This window comes from Micrasema longulum, unplaced genomic scaffold (assembly GCF_059751315.1).
Source record: "Micrasema longulum isolate JH-2025_06_02 unplaced genomic scaffold, ASM5975131v1 h1tg000582l, whole genome shotgun sequence".
Classification (NCBI taxonomy): Eukaryota; Metazoa; Arthropoda; class Insecta; order Trichoptera; family Brachycentridae; genus Micrasema; species Micrasema longulum.
In genome coordinates this window covers 219641-237833 of record NW_028277778.1, presented here as the reverse complement: position 1 = coordinate 237833, position 18193 = coordinate 219641, and the positions used below count along the sequence as shown (strand labels likewise).

General features: G+C 34.6%; 2 protein-coding genes and 1 long non-coding RNA gene across 4 annotated transcripts in view; all 3 read right to left on the bottom strand.

The window, feature by feature from the left end:
* LOC148280404 (uncharacterized) overlaps nt 1-3649 on the bottom strand; it is a 43541-nt gene extending 39892 nt beyond the window's left edge. Inside the window, exon 1 of the long non-coding RNA XR_015822617.1 lies at nt 2510-3649. This is a non-coding gene — a long non-coding RNA (uncharacterized LOC148280404). The remainder of the gene's footprint in view (nt 1-2509) is intronic.
* Nucleotides 1-12360, bottom strand: part of LOC148280403 (uncharacterized) — a 103796-nt gene extending 91436 nt beyond the window's left edge. For both annotated transcript variants that reach the window (XM_088228451.1, XM_088228452.1), the window contains exon 1: nt 11249-12360. Coding sequence is in view for 1 of the 2 variants with exons in the window: in XM_088228452.1 (XP_088084578.1) it covers nt 11249-11277 (29 nt within the window). In the remaining variant the exon portion in view is untranslated. The remainder of the gene's footprint in view (nt 1-11248) is intronic.
* LOC148280402 (uncharacterized) lies at nt 12003-16416 on the bottom strand. The gene is made up of 2 exons (XM_088228453.1): nt 15318-16416; nt 12003-12484 (listed from the first exon to the last, which is right to left on the bottom strand). Exons 1-2 carry the CDS (start codon nt 15492-15494, stop codon nt 12371-12373), a joined length of 291 nt encoding a protein of 96 aa, XP_088084579.1. The 5' UTR covers nt 15495-16416; the 3' UTR covers nt 12003-12370.
* Between the last annotated feature and the right edge of the window lie 1777 nt (nt 16417-18193).

The following is an 18193-nucleotide window of genomic DNA, read 5'->3' as shown; positions in this document are numbered from 1 at the left end:
ATTAACCTTGCCAAGGTTTTCCAAAAGTGGGATTCGTTTCTTGACTATCTATATCTGAGTAGTGTTGGGAAAATAATTTAATTTCAGCTGTGGGCCTTAAAACACTTTACCGCATTTGCTTAGTGAAAAGGAAACCACACATAAGTCATTCAAGAGAAACTGGATTATTGAAACATAAGTAGGCCTTCCGTTTCACTTGAACAGATTATGGCATTTTATGGCCAGTTATCGTTTATTCTGCTTATAATCTCTACTATTTTAACCATAGAAGATACAACCTCTTATTTGTATATTAATCATCACCATCATCATCATTAAATTATACTAGAAAATATTATATTTAAATCGCCAAACTAAGATAAACGAATTCCGTTGAATTAATGTTTTAACTTTACTTAATGTTGGCCAATCACCCCGCGAATCTACTCGTATGTAGATTAACCTTATTGATGGTAGGGTAGAACAGCTGAATTTAACGTTAACCCAAATCGTTCTGAAATATTTAGAATTTTTACGCACTTTTCCAACTAAAAACATTATACCAACATCACAAAATCGGAATTTATTTTAGATTTCAGTATTTTGTATCGGTGGCGGTAGTCAGTTAATATATTGGAGGCCCCCGTAGTGTGATGGCTAAGATGCTCGATGACCCACGGATTATTCCGGGTTCGATTTTCACGATACCACTAAAAATAAATGTGAATTTTCTCAAGCCTAAGTTGTCTGTGTCGTAATTCAGCACTGAAATTGGGCCACCCTGCCTGCTGATATGTTGAAAAAAATTGGCACTATAAACGCGTGTTAGTAAAATTAAAAATATTTTAAAGTACCTAACAACATAATAATATTTTTTAAAACGGCTGAATAGTGCAGAGTCAATATTAACATAAAACAAAAAACATATATTTTAGTTTCAGAAAACAAAATAAAAATAATTAACACATACATAAAAAAATGTTCCAAAGAAAAAAAAAAATTACTGGAAAGAAATAAATAAAATATATTGCCAATAATATTTTGAGTATGTCCAAATGTTTACAGATAAGACTAGAAGGCTTTTTACTCCCTAGGGAGTAATTGAGATTGAAATTTACTGCCACAGACAGGAAAAACATTAAGTTTCAGCTCTTTTACTTCACAAAATTCAACAGATGAAAGAGTTTAAGAAACGTGGATATGAATATGAAAACAAAGGCAAAATCGTGAATGTTACACAATCCAATGACAGATTATAAGCCCTGTAAATGTCGAGACTTCCATTCTTCTCTTAAAAAAGTTTTTCCTCTCTGTTCCTATAAATTTCCAAATATATTGTCTTTTGGCGGTACTATATTAGTGTCAATATCGGTATAAATCCCAGAGTAATAATGCGTCAACCTATAGAGAAGCCCTATCACTATGTTTCATAGAACACAGCGATGTTGGTTAGCAAATAATTGGTGGCCATTTTGTTTTATTTGACAACATAGGCATAACGGTTCCGTCTGATGATTTTGTCTCTGTGATTGGCTTTGTTTGTAAATAACTAGGATATTTACCTTATAATAAATAAAAATAAACTATGGTGAATTGCAGTATGTTTGGTTGCAGCAGTAGGAGCGTCAAAGGTGTTAAAGGAGTCAGTTTTCACAGGTTTTTGGATTTCGAATATTTTCTCATGATTAACATTGATTTTTGGCATTTATTATCCCGACACGAGTATTATGTTGCTTAAAAACTTTCTTTATATCAACATATTACTTACCTCAATTTGTGAATTAAAGTATTTTTACTGTTGATAATGACAGTTGATTATAGGCAACATGTCGGGGCCACACTAGGCATCCATAAAAAGTTTGAGTCTTTATCGAGTAGAGGTCGGTTCAAATTTTTATTGAAAATAGCAACGTTAACTTTAAACTCGCATCTAAAATGACGTGTCTAAATTTCAGGCCACTACGACTCGCCGTTTCGGAGATGTGGCGGATAAGCAAACAAACACAACACAGGACTTTGGTTCCACGGAGTTGGGATTTATGTCTCAATAAATGTAACATAAGTATATTGTGAATAAAATGAAAAAAATAAATTTAAAAATAAACACAACACACACATATATTTTTAGTTTTATAAAAAAAAAATGCGAAATATAAATTGGAATAACTCTGCAATAATAAATACACAGGTACATATTCAAAAGTATTTACAATGCAAAGTAATATCCATTTGACAATTCTCGACCTGAGTACGGCCCATTGTTTTGATGCGAACTGTAGCTAACTTAATATCCAATAGTCATAGAATGGTTTTCCTACGTTTGGGATTCTCTATAGCTTGGCGCATTATTACCCTAAGGTATAAATAAACAATGACGCCATTGATAATCAGGTGTGGCATTTCAGTATTGGAACTTATCGCACTCGAACGGGGTGAGTTTTTGATGGGTAACAGTGTAAATTATACTCTCGAGCTAGATGCGGAGCATTAAAGCATAGTCGTTATCGTGAAATAACCATGAAATACTTACAAGCTATCGAATGTACGAGTACCTATAAAAGGCAAATAATGTGCGGCAGCGCGGAACTTCTAAACTCCTCCTTCAGCGGTCGTCGTTCAAATCATCCACATTCCCAGTAGAGGAACGATGTCAAGCCACGAGCAATCACGAAGAAGTGCAGGAGACGGTTCATGTCGCAGGCTAGCTCCAGGAGGCGGTGGTTCCCGGGCAGGAGCGGGGGGCGGAGCGCCAGGGGCAGCGGCCCGAGGGGCCTCAGGCACGGAGGGGGGGGCGCCGGCCCGGGGGGCGGCAGCTCCAGCCGCAAGTTTAAGGCGAACAATAAGTATCGCTGCATTTTTAATATAAATGTATTCTTCCGCTTAAAACATCTGGCTAGATTCGTCAGTAAAATATACCGAAAAATAGTTTATACTATTCGGCCGCGTTTCCGTCCGCCGACGATAATTTTGATGTTTTTCAACATTTTTCAAATACGAAAATATCGGTTGTTATCATCAATAGGGTAAATTCTATTCGTCGCAACGGTCGGCGTTCAGTTTCCAATTTGTAAATAGGCCCAATCGCAATATCACATTTGGTAGGTAGGAAATAAACGACAAAATATGTAAAACGTGATATTATTTCAATCTCAATTAATAGGATGCCTCAAGTATTTAAGTTTGGCTTCGGAATTATTTATGGGACTGAAATGTCGCGGGGTTTAGAGCGGATTACGCGGTTACGATATTGACCATCCGATCGGATCGGATCGGTACGATCGTGCGATTGTGGTGACCGAACATGCGTATCGAGAGAAACAAAGATATTCGATACTCTTTTCTATGTATATTGTTCCACGACCTTGCTATAAATATTGCACATAGAACTAATCCTCGCGTTGCACTACGCCAACCGCATAGTCGTGGTGTGTTTGGACGAATGTAATATTAAAATGCAATACGCGATATGTGACCACGCGTGAACTTTAATTTTAAATATGATACGCGAGTGAGTATGTGTGTCGTTATTATTTTATTTCTCGTTATAGAGTCGCGCAACATGTCGGTTTAATTTTTCGTAAAATGTGCACAAATTTGTCGCAGTCTCCCGCTACCGAGTGCTAGTACCTCGGGACTGCTTGATAATTAGTCCCCGAAAGAAGTAACTCGTTACTCGTCCTACCTATTGGCATAAGAACATGTCGCGCTTCGGAATTTGTACAGACTACGGACCGATGTGTCTAGAGTCGCGTCGGCGTCGTCTTGCCAACATCGAGCGACAGAGATCGAGAGCTTGCCAAGTATTTCTAATCCTCGATGCACACGTTAAGTGGCGGGCACTTCTACGTATAGAAGTGCCCGCCACTTAACCTTTCCAAGACTTACAATTGAACAAAATAATTTGTGTAATAGGCAGGTATGTTATTAAAATAACGTCGTTTGATCGGCTGGTGTCCGTTCCGAGGGCTCACAAAATACCTGTCAGTAGGTACGTTTCTAACACTCGAGGTGATCGCATGTCTGTTTGTTTAAATAAAAATACGGTGACCATGTCTGAAGCTTCTGAATTCCAAAATTCAACATACCTACTTTCGAAATATTTTTGACTTTTGCATTATTTAAAACATCAGATAATGTATTATTTGTATTCCATGAAGGGCAGGTAATTGTTTTTGTTTACTGTACTTTTGGAAAGATTAATATATTGATATAATATCCTACATTAAAAATTGCCCACTAATTGCCCTAATCCATGAACAAGGAGATTTACTCCTCTAAGCTCATACTGCTAGGTCTTATTATAACTGAACATGGCCGTTTTGGTATTTAAATAATTTTAAAGAAAGTAAATACATATTTTCCATGACATTAAAATTTCGGAATTCCCGGCCGTTGTTATTTGATTGCAAACGTTTTCAGGCAAATACAAGGGATTAAAAGTCACTCTTCATAATATTCTCGCAAATAAATTGTTTTATGTATTATGTCATTTGTTTATACATTATATTGGACATGTAAAAAAAAGTACATAATTTGTCAATAAAGTATTCATAATCAATAATTTAAATATTATCAAATAAAATCTTATTGAAGCAAATTTATTACTTTATTTTTTAAATAACGAGATTTATTTTCGTGATGTTTTTCTGGGTTATTTTGCTACATATTATTACTCCTTCTTGCCTACAATTGTCCATCATCTGGACTGATGTGAACGCTGTAACGCTGTCCGAAATGTCTGCAAGAAGGAGTAATAGTACACGGCACAATAACCCATACAAAAATTACAAGAATCCGAATGGCCGTTAAAACCTACGAACTTTAACGAGACTTTTTCTTAATTTATAAATACAATGTATGATGTTTCGGCAGCTGCTGGTTTTTTCTCCAGAACAATAAGATCACCATGACAAAGATAATGCTATTTTGTCGCTAAAAAGAAAAGAAACCGGTCGAGTGCGTATAATATACTCCAGATTCGTTCGATGTGCGCAACTTATTACTGTTCAACTTGTTCTTCGAGGAGTATTTATGATTTTCATCCAAAGTATGACATATTAGCGACCATTGGAAGGTTATTGCCCGTTCTATAAGAAGTCACCGGTTACAATGGCTCCGAGACGACATTAAGAAGAGTGGGGAACAAGATGAAGATTTAAGTGGTGCAAAACAACGGACAACTCGTCGTCGGCGTCATTGAGTTTTATCGAAAAATTAGTCAAAGAAAAGGTGTCATCAATCGCCATCGCTGAGTGGAATAACGTCTGCAGGCATGTGTGCAAAATAGACAGTACATTTTGGGAACGGGACGTTACATTTGATGATTTCACCGAAAACAGTGATTTGTTTTTTAACGCGTCTGATGACGAAAGTGAGGACGCATCGGATTTTGATGAGCAGTTAATATTTTAAAGAATAGTTTTAGTTTTTATAAACGTGTTAAAAATAAATATATTTTTTCACTTCATTATTTCCTATTTTATATATTACGTAAATTTACTAAATGATGTGATCGATATTTTTTAAATTTTTATGATATGCATATAATTTATGTATTTTATTTACTGAAAACTTATTTTGTTACACATAGTTAATGAGGAAGTTAAGTGTATTTTTTTTCTAAATAGAATATTAAACTAAGGCAAAACATTTTTATTTTTATGTATCCTGTAACAGACGCGGCGGATCACTGGCTTCCGTAGCAATCGCGCCAGTCACAAGAACTGTATACCGTAGGTGCTGATGTCAAAGCAGAGTGGCCGGGCGTAGGCGGGCCTCGGCCGACGAACGATAAGTCGCTGTCTAGAGATCCCTTGCGGGTCGCTAGTGAGTAGCACTGGCGGCCGCAATCCTGAAGCAGGCAACCGAGTTGTAAGGCCGGGTGTCGTGTGTCGGTGGGAACGGCGGGGTGTGTTCCGGGGAAGTAGCCAAGGGTCCAAATTATCCGGGGTCCAAAATCCAATCCAAAGAGTATCCGAGTTTTAAGTCCAGGGGGTAGCGGCGGTCGAATATTCCAGGTGGCGGTGAGGTCCGGTTTGAAGCGAGGCAGGGAGACGAGGTGGAGAGTAAAAGCCCTTAGTAGCGTGACGAGTTGACTTATTTATTATTTGCCCGGCGGGGCTATATATACAATACATTTTGCCGTGCGGCGGCGGTGCTAGGCCAATAGCGGGCAGTACTAGGTTGACCAATCACGCGGCGAGAGAGATGGCGAGCACATTCGCCCGCTCTATCGGTCTCTCTCGCGCCACGTATAAGGACGCCCCCTCCCGCTACCCGGCCGCAGTTCCCCGCCGACCGCGCGGCGATCAACATCCAAACAAAATAATGAACAAGTTTATTTTTTAGGATACATTAAGTAACATAGTGGGCAGTCAATAATATAACATTAAATGATTCCTATTCTATACATGCTTCAGTATGGCGATGACCACCCCCGAAAGCGACAAATACTGGTCTTCATTGGGGAGGTAGTACCTCGCTTACACAAACTGAAGTCCCTATGTTAAAATTATATTGAAAGGCCCCAGGAAGGGCCGCCAAGTTGACATTGGCCGCGTTACGTCGGCAACATATCCTATTATCAGCGCTATGATTTTTTTGTATTTTTGAAATTACTCCGCGTGTGACGTCAGAGGTTGTTCTCTGACAGTTCTTCCGATTGGTTCGTTTACGGTGACCGAACCGAATATCCTTCAAAGCTCTCATATCATTTGGTAGTTCATATGAACCAGTGACATCATTTAAAGTAGCGCGTTTTTATTGAAATATTTTTTATTATTATTTCGTACATATTCAAGACATTTTGCCTTACAATTTAATGCTCTAATTTTTACTGCGCGCAAGAAAACATTTTTTGTATCCAATTCCCCGTAGGGCCGAAGTTCCTCATTGTATACAACAAATGAACCTAATTAAAAAAAAAAAATTAAATTACTAAACTGCTTAACTAGGGATAGCTTCCCCGTTTTAAGATATTTTTATTTTAAATAAACGTTATCTAAAAAACATATATTATTTTATTATTATTATTGGAGCACACAAGAGAATATGCTCATGTGTGCCCTACTTCAATATTTATAAATAAATAACAAATATACCACTGATACCCAAATCCTAAGTCATTACCAGTAAATCTAAAAATCAACTCACGTCCTTCTACATCAGAAATCAATTTGTTTGACTCCTCCATAAAACGTATAAATTGAAATATTTAATTTAAATTTTCCCTTGCCCTAAATCTATATTTATATCGTCAACGTTTTTATATTAAACGCATCTCTCAGACATCTACTAAATTGTCGCTTTATTATCTTGGTGCTTATGTTCAAATGAAAATTTCGATCAATAGTGTTCAAAATAAGTTCTAATATATTAATATTTTTACACCTTGGTCACCCTATGATCGTTGGAATGGTTATATGCCGATAGCTATACATATAAAGGATTCGAAATTCGTATCATTAGAGATGCTCCATACTGAATTTTACTAAACGTTCGATGACAAAACGAGATATTAAATTTAAGGGTGAATTTAAACGAAGTAGGATCGAGTTAATTACAGTCTTTCTTCTCACTTTCTCACAGATAAGATAATAATCTACTTCAAATGATTGTCACCATTTCGCGCCCACTCCTTTGTCCGCGTGTCCGCCCCCCACCACGAGGCAGACTAATCTCTACACGATTTTCTTTCGCAGGATTTTTACCTGTAGCTCAATCGAAAATAACTATCGACGTGCCTAAAAACATGCTAAGCATTTGAGCGATCACAATGAACAATAATGAACATGCTTAAGTTATCGCAGTCATAAGTCAACGCGTGTGTAATCTCTAAGTCGACGCTCGTGTCGGTTTGTTTTTTGTTTTCCTCGTAAATAAATACAGTTCATTGGTTAAAAATCAGCCTTTACTATTAAAAAATAATGCATTATATTGCATTTGCGGAATAGTAAGGAGTATCTAATACAAACTAGTGACAATTAAATTGCAATTACTATGGCGACTGCTTTTCTTGACATTTGGTTTGCCAACCGCCGGCTGAATGCAATAATTAACTTGATAAATAATAAGCGCGATTGCACTGCAAGATTGACAGGTTTACCGATATGGTAAATGTGATTTATTTAAATATTTGTTTTAACACTTTATTTTATAATCCCTGGACTATCGCTTAAAGCGTAAGGCTAATCATCTAGCCTTCATGTAACACAAATGATCGAGATATGCTGCGGTTGGTGAACCAATACAGTGCCCTATGCATAATGTGCGGGAAGGGCAAGTTAGTGATAGCGATTTTTTTTTATTTTACCCTAATTTATTAATTTATTTTTTATTAAATAATTTATTATAATTTTTTATTTATTTATTTACTATATACTCGTGCACTACCTAAGCCAATTAGAGCAGTAACATGAAGAAACATATACGTATATAAGAAACTGAACAAAAAAACATAAAGCTATGTAGCAAAGACAAACAAGGGCAGTAAAATAATGGCATACAATATATTCATAAACTCAATACACTTATAAGACTTCGAGCTAAACCATGTCAATCCATCTTCATCCCACAGTGTTTTAGTGGCAAAGAAATCTACGAAAAGCCGGAAGATCTATCCCAAAGAATTCCAAGTTAAGTGACGAATGATAATAATAAAATCTCCTTATTGGTCATCCGCGCAACCTTATTTTACGCTGTCAAACCGTCCAAAGATTTCGTGTGTTATCTTTATACAGTTGTCAACTTAATTCATAAACTTGCATCGTCTTATCGTTGAGTAATCAGTGTTAGATAATAAACTGTCGTCTTGAACATCATCTGACAGTCTGATAGCACAATGGAAGGATTTATTCATATTTTACATATAGGTATATAGGTATACGGTATACGGTATAGCGATAAACAACGGCACTGTTAACATACAGAATAATTATTAGAAAAAACTTTCAATTCAAATACAATATTTGATGTGAAGGGAATAGCAAAATCATGTTAAAAAACAACTCTAACGCCGAAGATAATATTATCTGTGTTGACATTCTGATATTTATCTATTTTATAATGTATTTATGTACAACTAGTATCCAGTATGTTTGTATACTGTGCTGAAAAAAGTGCAAGATTTAAAAAATAAAGAAATAATTTAACGTAGTTATGCAGAAAGATGCCAGTCCACAATTTTGATACAATCAGTTATGTTCTGCTAAAAACAGCCAGACCGTTTTCACACAAAAAACTGTTATAATCACCTTCAGAAAATAGTATCGATCACAAAAACGGCCTTTCTCAGTTTGCAGAAAATACCCACAGTACCTACTAGAAAAATCTTACAGTTCTTTAAAAATCATTAAAATTGGTCAAATAAAAAATAAGTTTATTTTTTGTCGTATAAAAAAAACTATGTTTGCATTGTTTATCATTTGTCAAAGTCAAAAACATTCCAACTGCTGTGTAGATTTGATTATTTACTATTTTTCACAAAGGTGCTATTATCTCAGTTTTACTTTTCTATGGCTGGCTGCTTTATGCATAACTACATTCAATTAAAAATACCTACCTACACGTTGGTGTAAAAAAAACTTTTATTCAAAACTTTTTTTAATTTACATAATAAAATATTACGTTAAGTTATTTTTTTTAAATGTTAATGAAAAAATATGCCTACATATTATTGTATGTAATACATAATTCGCGCGTGCATTAAAAGTAAATGGAAAAAATAAAATGTAAAACGTTTTCATAATCCAGCCAAAACATCTAGGAAATAAAATTTAAAACATACTGTTTTTTTCCGTCACCGTTATTAAAACATGAAAATGAAATAAATATTCACTTTCAACAATAATTCTGACTCAAAAGTACACACGTTTCTCATATTTTGTACAGGTATATTTTTGCATTCATATCACAGGTATTATGTAAAAATATGTTATTAATTATAACACTACGTACAGGAAATAAGGTGATTCACGCAATGTTTAAAGTAAATACTGAATTTACGGCGATTATCGCAGTTTTGGATAATAATAATGTTAGACTATGGAACTGTGCGCCTGGAAATATTATATTTGAACATTTATTTTCGGAGATAGCCAATACAGATAGTCAATACAGAATAACGTTTCGTAGATAAAAAAGTAGAGATAAAAATATTATAATAAATCGTTACGATAAATTAATGCCGATGGCCAAACACAAGTGGTTTTATATTGTCGACATTCAAATATAACGTTACTTACAACCATCACGCCATTTCCCTGTTGGGGTAGGCAAAGAGGATGGACCGCCACAAACGTCCATTCTGACGTACATTTCTAGCTTTTCCACATTCATACATACATCATCTTGCCACTCATGCCCGTCAGTTGTGTCCGCTTTTGACACGATCAGACTTGAAATTTCGATTAATCTGAACATGCCACCTTTTTGTAAAATAAATCAATATGATCAATTAATTGAGATATTTTTTTAGCCAACGCCAATGCGCGAAAACGCAACACGACAAGGCAGTTAATTTTATACAGGTATAAATATAATAAAAATATTTGAAAAATAAGTTGAAGGTTAAAGATTTAAATGTCACGAAATTATTAATACGGTTTTTTGATAATATAACTCGTAAAATAAAAAAATAAGCGTAAACGTATTTATGTCACGTAGCACGATGTTTGCGTTATTTCAGTTTTGCCGAAGGACTTCTATAAAATGTATCCAGTATCTGTAGCAATTAGTAATCTGCCTACTGGTTACATATGTCTTACCTACCTACTTACATACCATACATTTTATGCATGTTTCATTTGTAGGACTAAATTGTATATATTATCTAAAAGTAACAATATTTAATAAGGTTTAAGAAGTAATATTTTGAAGCAATATTTAAGAAGTAATATTTTGGAGAGTTATTTCACTCTCTTATTATTGTTTAAAAATAAGTAAATTGAAAGTGAACATCAACCTTTCATTGACGATTATCAACAATATGACATAAATAACATATAACCTCAGTTTTTTAAAGTCGATTTATATAGTTTTTATTGTTATTATTATTATCCGAAACGTTAGTTTTATCTACGTACGTGTTTTATTGTGCTAGGCTACATTTACAACTAAACATTAAAACGCATAATATTATATACATACGTGGAATATGTAGGCAATCTGTATGCAAGACACGGAAGAAACTAACTTTATATTTTAAAGGATTTGTACTAATTTTATTAGAATAAAATGAAATGCAAGAGTAAAAGTTACTCTCGTTACATACCTTCGCGAGAGACTGGAAGACCTGGACATTTCTGTTCTTCTGTGTCTCCTGCCCTCCTCCTCCCGGGATCACCTCACCCTGGACATATTGCAGCAGGACGCAGAACTGGCTTCACTTTCCGGATCTCTCCCGGACTACCAGACCTTCGGCTAGAGTGAGGCCGGAACGGTAACAAGGACAAGAACCAACACGAAGCGGAACGACCCGGCGTAGACACCGATCATCGCGGACTGTTATCACTTATCACTTGTCGTACATAATAATATTAAACGGAAACCTATCTTGTACGGTTGCCAATATTATTAAAGCAGTAATCTCTCTTATCTGTACTTTAGTAAACAAATCACGCGGGTTATAAAATATGAAGCGGTCGAGATATCGCTGCGCGGGAATTCAACCGAAATGACACTCGATATTTCGACTTTTAATAAATTTATAAATTAACGGCCAATTTATTTAACTATCAAGCGCGTTTAAAGATTTTTACGAATGTTTACGATGGATAAAAATGAATATCCGCGATTTTATTGTCAAACGTTATACAGAAAACATTGATTTACATCCAGGCAACGGAGAGGCGATATTCGGAAAGCTTCGGATATTTCCGCCTGTGACGTCAAAGCTCCGGCGGGCAGCCATGATGGATGCGCAGTGTGGGGAAGGAAAACTCAGTGCCCGGGAAAGGCGGGAAACGAAGCAGCGATCGAAACTACCATATCTTATCAACGGTATTTTGTAACGAATAAAAACATCGTTTATTTTACATCAAAATATATTTCGTCACAGAGTGTATTGAATGCGAATTTTCTTATTCAAATGTCAATTAAGATTAAGCAATAGTTGGGAAATACTAAAAAAACTTGAACATTTATTGTACATACGTGTAGTCTTAAAATTAGACAAATTTATTTTCTGTTTAGTTTTTCTAAACTGGCGCTTCATAAGCATAAATACATGTTTGTTGCGAATAGAAATATAAATACCCAAAACCAAAAACATGTAATTCACATATTTCTCGACGATACAGAAATGTGATCGGGAATAAGGAAAAATAACGTTTTTATCATAAGTAACCCGTGATTATGCTGAATAAATACATTCGAGCGGTTTTAGTGAAATAACTTAAATTGATTTCTTCTTCTCCTTTTCCTCTTCTCCTTTTTTATCTTCATCTGTTTCCTTCAATACTCCCGCCGCTTCAGTCGCCGAGGGCTCGAATGCCTCGGGGAACTTTTCCTGAAAAAGACCCACATTTCAGGAACTGAAAGCAGTTGGAGGTGAATGTGGCGCGGTAGCTATATAAAAAGGCTATTCGGATATCAGATGGTTTGCTCAAAGAGACAGCAAAGTAATAAATTCAATGTGCATTCGAAATACTAATGCAGTTAATATGAAAAAGATATTACAACAGAGATGAAGAACATTTTAGAGAAGGTAATATAGAAGTCTACGCATCTACAGGGCTTATGACCTGTCATTGGGTGGTTTAAGTGACCACTTTACACACTGTGTAACATTTACAATTCTGCCCATATTTGAACATCTATATTCCTTCAATTCGTTCATCTGTTGATGTAATATAATATAACTGGAGACGTGATTACCATATAAATTAATAAACATATAAGGTATAGTATAGTAGGTAAGGGTATAGCGGTCAACTGACATTCACACTCTTCTTTTATTAATAAAATATAATATAATGAAATACATAACAAGGTTTTTCAATAATTGCCACATAAAAAAAATGACAGACACAAACATGTACGGTACCGTCAAACATGACAATTTTGCCCACTGCCGAAATCCTTAACAAAATCAAGTTTTAAAGTTAGAAAAGTTACTGGTATCATAAAAATTACATTTGGTAAGTATATTTTAATAGTTCCATGGCAAAACTAAATATTTAATTTACCGCCAGCTTCAGTTGATCACTTGAAATTTGAAGTTAAACTTGAAGGTCTGTTTGTGTATATCTACAAATATTGTCAACACTTTTGTTGTTGCGAAGTTTGTGTTGAAAGGAGGCAAATAAGTTTTTTATATTTAATTGCATATATAATAAAGACGCTATACAACGTATTTCTGTATATCTATTTGAACAAACACCATAGATATTTAAGTGGGCAAAATTGTCTTAGATTTCTTAGCTAGTGTTTTGACAATTTTGCCCACGTCTAGGATTGTCGCTACATACTACATTGAAAAAACATTATCCAAGAGCGTAGAAAAAAACAAAGTAGAAAATATAAAAGAAAATGAAATAAATGGCAAAAACATGATTTTAAGCGAGGTAACGGGATGTTTTGTTCAAACTGGCAGATAAATCAGATTGTTTTCCAAAGATTTAACAAATAAAATTTTAAAATCTGATAGGGGTTTCAACTCAAATACACGCTGAAAACGACAAGCCAATCCATCCGATTTTTCTCAGCCATCAGGATCAAAAGATATCTACACCACCTCCCGAGGAGAACATTGAAAAAAATGTCATAGCGACACGTAAACAACAGACTTTGATGCCTACTCAGTTGATTAATCAACAGATTTTGAGACATTCATCATAAGTCATTACGACGAATATGAACAACGTGCCCCCGAATCTTCGGCCGAGGAAAACGAAAAAACAGTGTCTGATCCACTTGAAATGAATAAAGGTGAAGAAGTCACTTTAGTTTTAGTAAAGTTTAACACTGTTAATACGCAAAAAGACAAATATTATGTCAGTTAAGTTATCAGCGCATCAACTACCACAATGTTAATATTGTTATGTCATTTGTAAGACGCAAACGTAATGGAGCTTTGTGTGATCTCAAGTTGAGGATATTGCTGATGTATTTAATTGGAACATAGTGAAATCTTTACCTGAACCTGTAATCTTGCGTCAAGGTTTTCATAAATTCAATGTAAATCTTAAAAACTGCAAGATTGAGTCATTTTCTGTGAGTAAATTAAAAATTGTTATACAAAAACCAATTTTAATTTTTACAATTTAAAAATAATTTAAACTATTTTAAAAAATGTTAGAATATCCGATCACATTTTAGAAAGTCTTATTTATAAAATTTGCCAGCTTTTTGTGAAATTATGAAGACTTATTTTTTTATTTTAAATGCTTTTTGTATAAATATTTTAAACAGTCTAAAGAAGAAAATAAAATTTTGGGGGCAAACTCCCTTAATTACGAAAATTGCATCAGAACTGAAATAGTTTGTTAAAAAAAAAAATGGCTTATGCATAGTCCAACACGAACAAATTAAAATGATTAGAGATAAACTCCTTTGGTTTTGTCAAAAATCCAATTATGTGCCAACCCTGGCCCACAAATCCACATTGTATAGAGAAATTTAGGAAATAGTTGACAATTTTGCCCACCTGTTTTTTTCATTTATTTTATAATGGTGATGCCTCAATGATGCTATTGTTTAAACATATACAGTTTTTTCGTCCAAAAAGTAGTAATAAACCGTATGATAAGGATGATAAAACCAAAAATAACAGTTAATTACCAAGTGGGCAAAATTGTCAACAAGTGGAGATAATTTTGCCCAGCATGTTTTGTCTTCTAAAATTGCATAAATAAAAGAAAAGCAAACGTTTTGTACGTGTAAAAATGCTCAGAATAATTAGTATCACTATTCAACAAAATAGATAGGAGTAGTCCGATACAAAAAAATTATGATATTGTAAAAGTTTGTTAAAACTGGGCAAAATTGTCACGTTTGAAGGTAATTCAAATTTTATTTTTTTTGTAATCGGTTAACAATAATTTTACAAATAATCTCCCATTTTAAACGTTAAAAAATGTTATTCGATAATAATATTATATATAAAAAACATGATACGCTAGATTGCAGTAGGTACAGATTAATGAATACCTTTATTTGAATATTTTTTATCCCAATCAATACTTTAGATTGAAATCTTCTTGAAAAAAAATAGCGGATGCTAAAATAAGTACTCAGGTAATTTGCTTTAACGTGAATAACTTTGGTTTTCACGGAAAAGAATGTATTTCTTACATAGTAAATAATTTCAAATTTCATAGTATTTATAAATCCTTTCTTACTTGCAGTTTCTGCATGGCCTCCTGGACGTTACGGCGTTGTGCCCTGAAGCGGGAGGGAAGACTCACCACCGCCACCACGAGACGCAGGAACACCCCGGCCAGGATGACCACGGCGACGTAGCCCGCCATACTCTGGGCCATGGCCCACACGTCCACGGAGACCTTCTGGTGCTTCATGGCGACACCCGGTGCTGGCGCTCTATAGGCTACTGGCTACTGGCTACTGACTGCTGACTGCTGACTGCTGACTGCTGACTGCTGACTGCTGACTGCTGACTGCTGACTGCTGACTGCTGACTGCTGACTGCGGACGGCCGATACCATTACTCCCCGAGTCGGAGGTCGGAGGTACAATGCCCGTATTGAAGTATTTGATTATTGATAATTACGTCATTATTTAAGGCTGTTATTGCATTATTTTCGTCGCTTTTTTATGAACAGAATTTTACAGATAAAACTTTCCGAATCTGTTGATGTTGTTCCGCAGTTTTTCAACTCTCGCTTTGTGAAGTACGGAGCAACTCGTAGTTGCTTCTGCTGTGAGGTCCGTTGTCAGTTGTTACCTATAGTAGGCCACACAGTATTTCATATTTCCGATTGTACCCACTAAAATCCATAAATTGTACATCAAACCATTGGAAGTGCGACACGTCATGTGACACCACCCACCCTGTAGGCTGTAGGCACACCGCAGCTGGATACTGAGCACATTAATATAGCGATCGATCTACGACGTTCTTATAAATTATATAATAGCACCAGGTTTTATTTTCTGCCTTCTGAACACCGCGCTTTTGTGGCAAACTGTTCAATCAAAATATAGTTTAATATTGAATACCGATCGTGATATGATATCCACCGGGGAGGTGATTCTACCCTTCTGGGTTTACCGATTGTTTAATGAATTTTTTGTCACGATACGTTTTATTATTTAATTCGTGGAAAACAACATTTCTTAATCGTAAGTTTTATGTTATGTACCTAACTGTTACAGGCACATACAAAATATAATTAATGAAATAGTTGTTACCTGCTAAACTGAACTGAACATTATATAAAGTTAATAATTTACTAATATGAAATTGAAAATGTGACAAGAATAGGCAATAATATAAATATGAATTATAAGAAAGTAAGAGTTGCAATTTTATATAAATAAATTTATTTGAGTAACATCAAACTTTTAAATATATTTTTTAAGAAAAATACAACTGAAAATATCTGTTTTTATTTGATGTTCCTAGGCTCACATGCTTCGTCATTTTATTTATTAATTCATGTAAACACATATATATAACAAAAAAAAAACAAAATAACGTATCCCTAACTCCACGAATCCAAGAGCCCTGTGTTGAGTTGGGATACAACATAATGGAAAGTGGAAGCATGTACATTATTAAATAATAGCATAAAAAAAAAATATATATAACATAAGCTTATACTTCAATAAACATCTGGACAACACGCTTAATAGTATATAAATCTATGCAATATCTCGCAGCAGTCTCCTGCAATGCTCTCTTCCTTAGACAAAATCTTTAGGCGGCATTTGGTTTTTTTTTTTTTGTATCACAACAGGCCGGGAGGCCCAATTAGCACCCAGGTTTGAGAAAACCCACATTTAACTTCACGTGTACGTCAAGCGTCTTAACCATTACACTACGGAAGCCGCCTGAATAAATATTATACATAAGTCTTTATTGCATACACCATGATTGGTCTCACACACGTTTTGTATATCCGAATCTTGCTCCCAATTCGCACGTGTTTATCGTGCCATACGAATACGATATTTCTCAGGCATCCAGATGACGCCGAGGCTTTACTTGTTTGTTCCCTCACTTCGAAGTAACTATAGGAGACTGTGGCTCGAGATTTTAAAACCTTAATATTAAAAAATACATTTAAACTTTTTGTTTTACTGACTGAGATAGATATTCAGGAATTATACTTATGTAGGTACTTAGAATCTTAACTTAGAAAATCTTACGCGCGGTAAAAATTGCAACATTAAATTGTACGGCAAAGTTTCTTGAAAACGTATAAAAAAATGTTTTTTTTTTTCATAAATATGAGTTAATTTGAACGACTCGCGACGTCACTAATTCATAAAAATCAACGGATGATAAAAGAGTCGTGAAAGATTTCCGGTTTACAGTACGTCGACGGACCAATCGGCAATACTGACCGAGAAGCGGAAAAGATCTTGAGACGTCACACGTGGAGTAATTTCAAAAATACAAAACTTTAAAAAATCATAGCGCTGATAATATGATAAATAAAATAGTCTATTAATAAATATTTTTTTTTATTAAAAAACTACTGAACTTTCTCGTCACTATTTATTTATTGCATAATATAAGTATATATATTTAATAACAGGGACTCTATATAAAACTAGTATATAGAAAATTAAAATGGAGTGTTCTCTGTTTAGGAAAATCTCCATCTAACATGGCTCAGCCTGTTCTAAGATGGAGATTTTTTATCTTTTAAAGTATAAGTTGTTCTATACTAATATAACAATTACGAAAAAAATAAAACTAATTAGTTTTAAATGCCTCATTTATACTATAAAATATTGGAAAAAAAAAAACAAATTAAACTAAATAACTGAGATAACGACCATATCTTCCTTAGTCCTAGATTTGCCACTTCATTCTTAAAAGCGTTTTTATTTATTTGTTTCCTTTGTGTAAAGAACCGATCTGTTTACGTAATTTCTAACGTTTTTATTTTTATCAATTTAGTATTATTTTTGAGTAAAATCAGGTAGACAGATAAAATCCACAATACTGATGGTCTTCGCAGTGATCGGCAAATCGGACCTTCGGGGAACTCGATCTCGTGTTTTGAAAAATTCACAAGCTAGTGTA

Excerpts from the sequence above, each read along its gene's own strand:
- LOC148280402 (XM_088228453.1), bottom strand. The coding sequence starts at position 15,494 with ATGAAGCACCAGAAGGTCTCCGTGGACGTGTGGGCCATGGCCCAGAGT. Across the intron at positions 12,485-15,317 it reads AGGCCATGCAGAAACTGCAA|GAAAAGTTCCCCGAGGCATT; the intron begins GTAAGAAAGGAT and ends GGTCTTTTTCAG.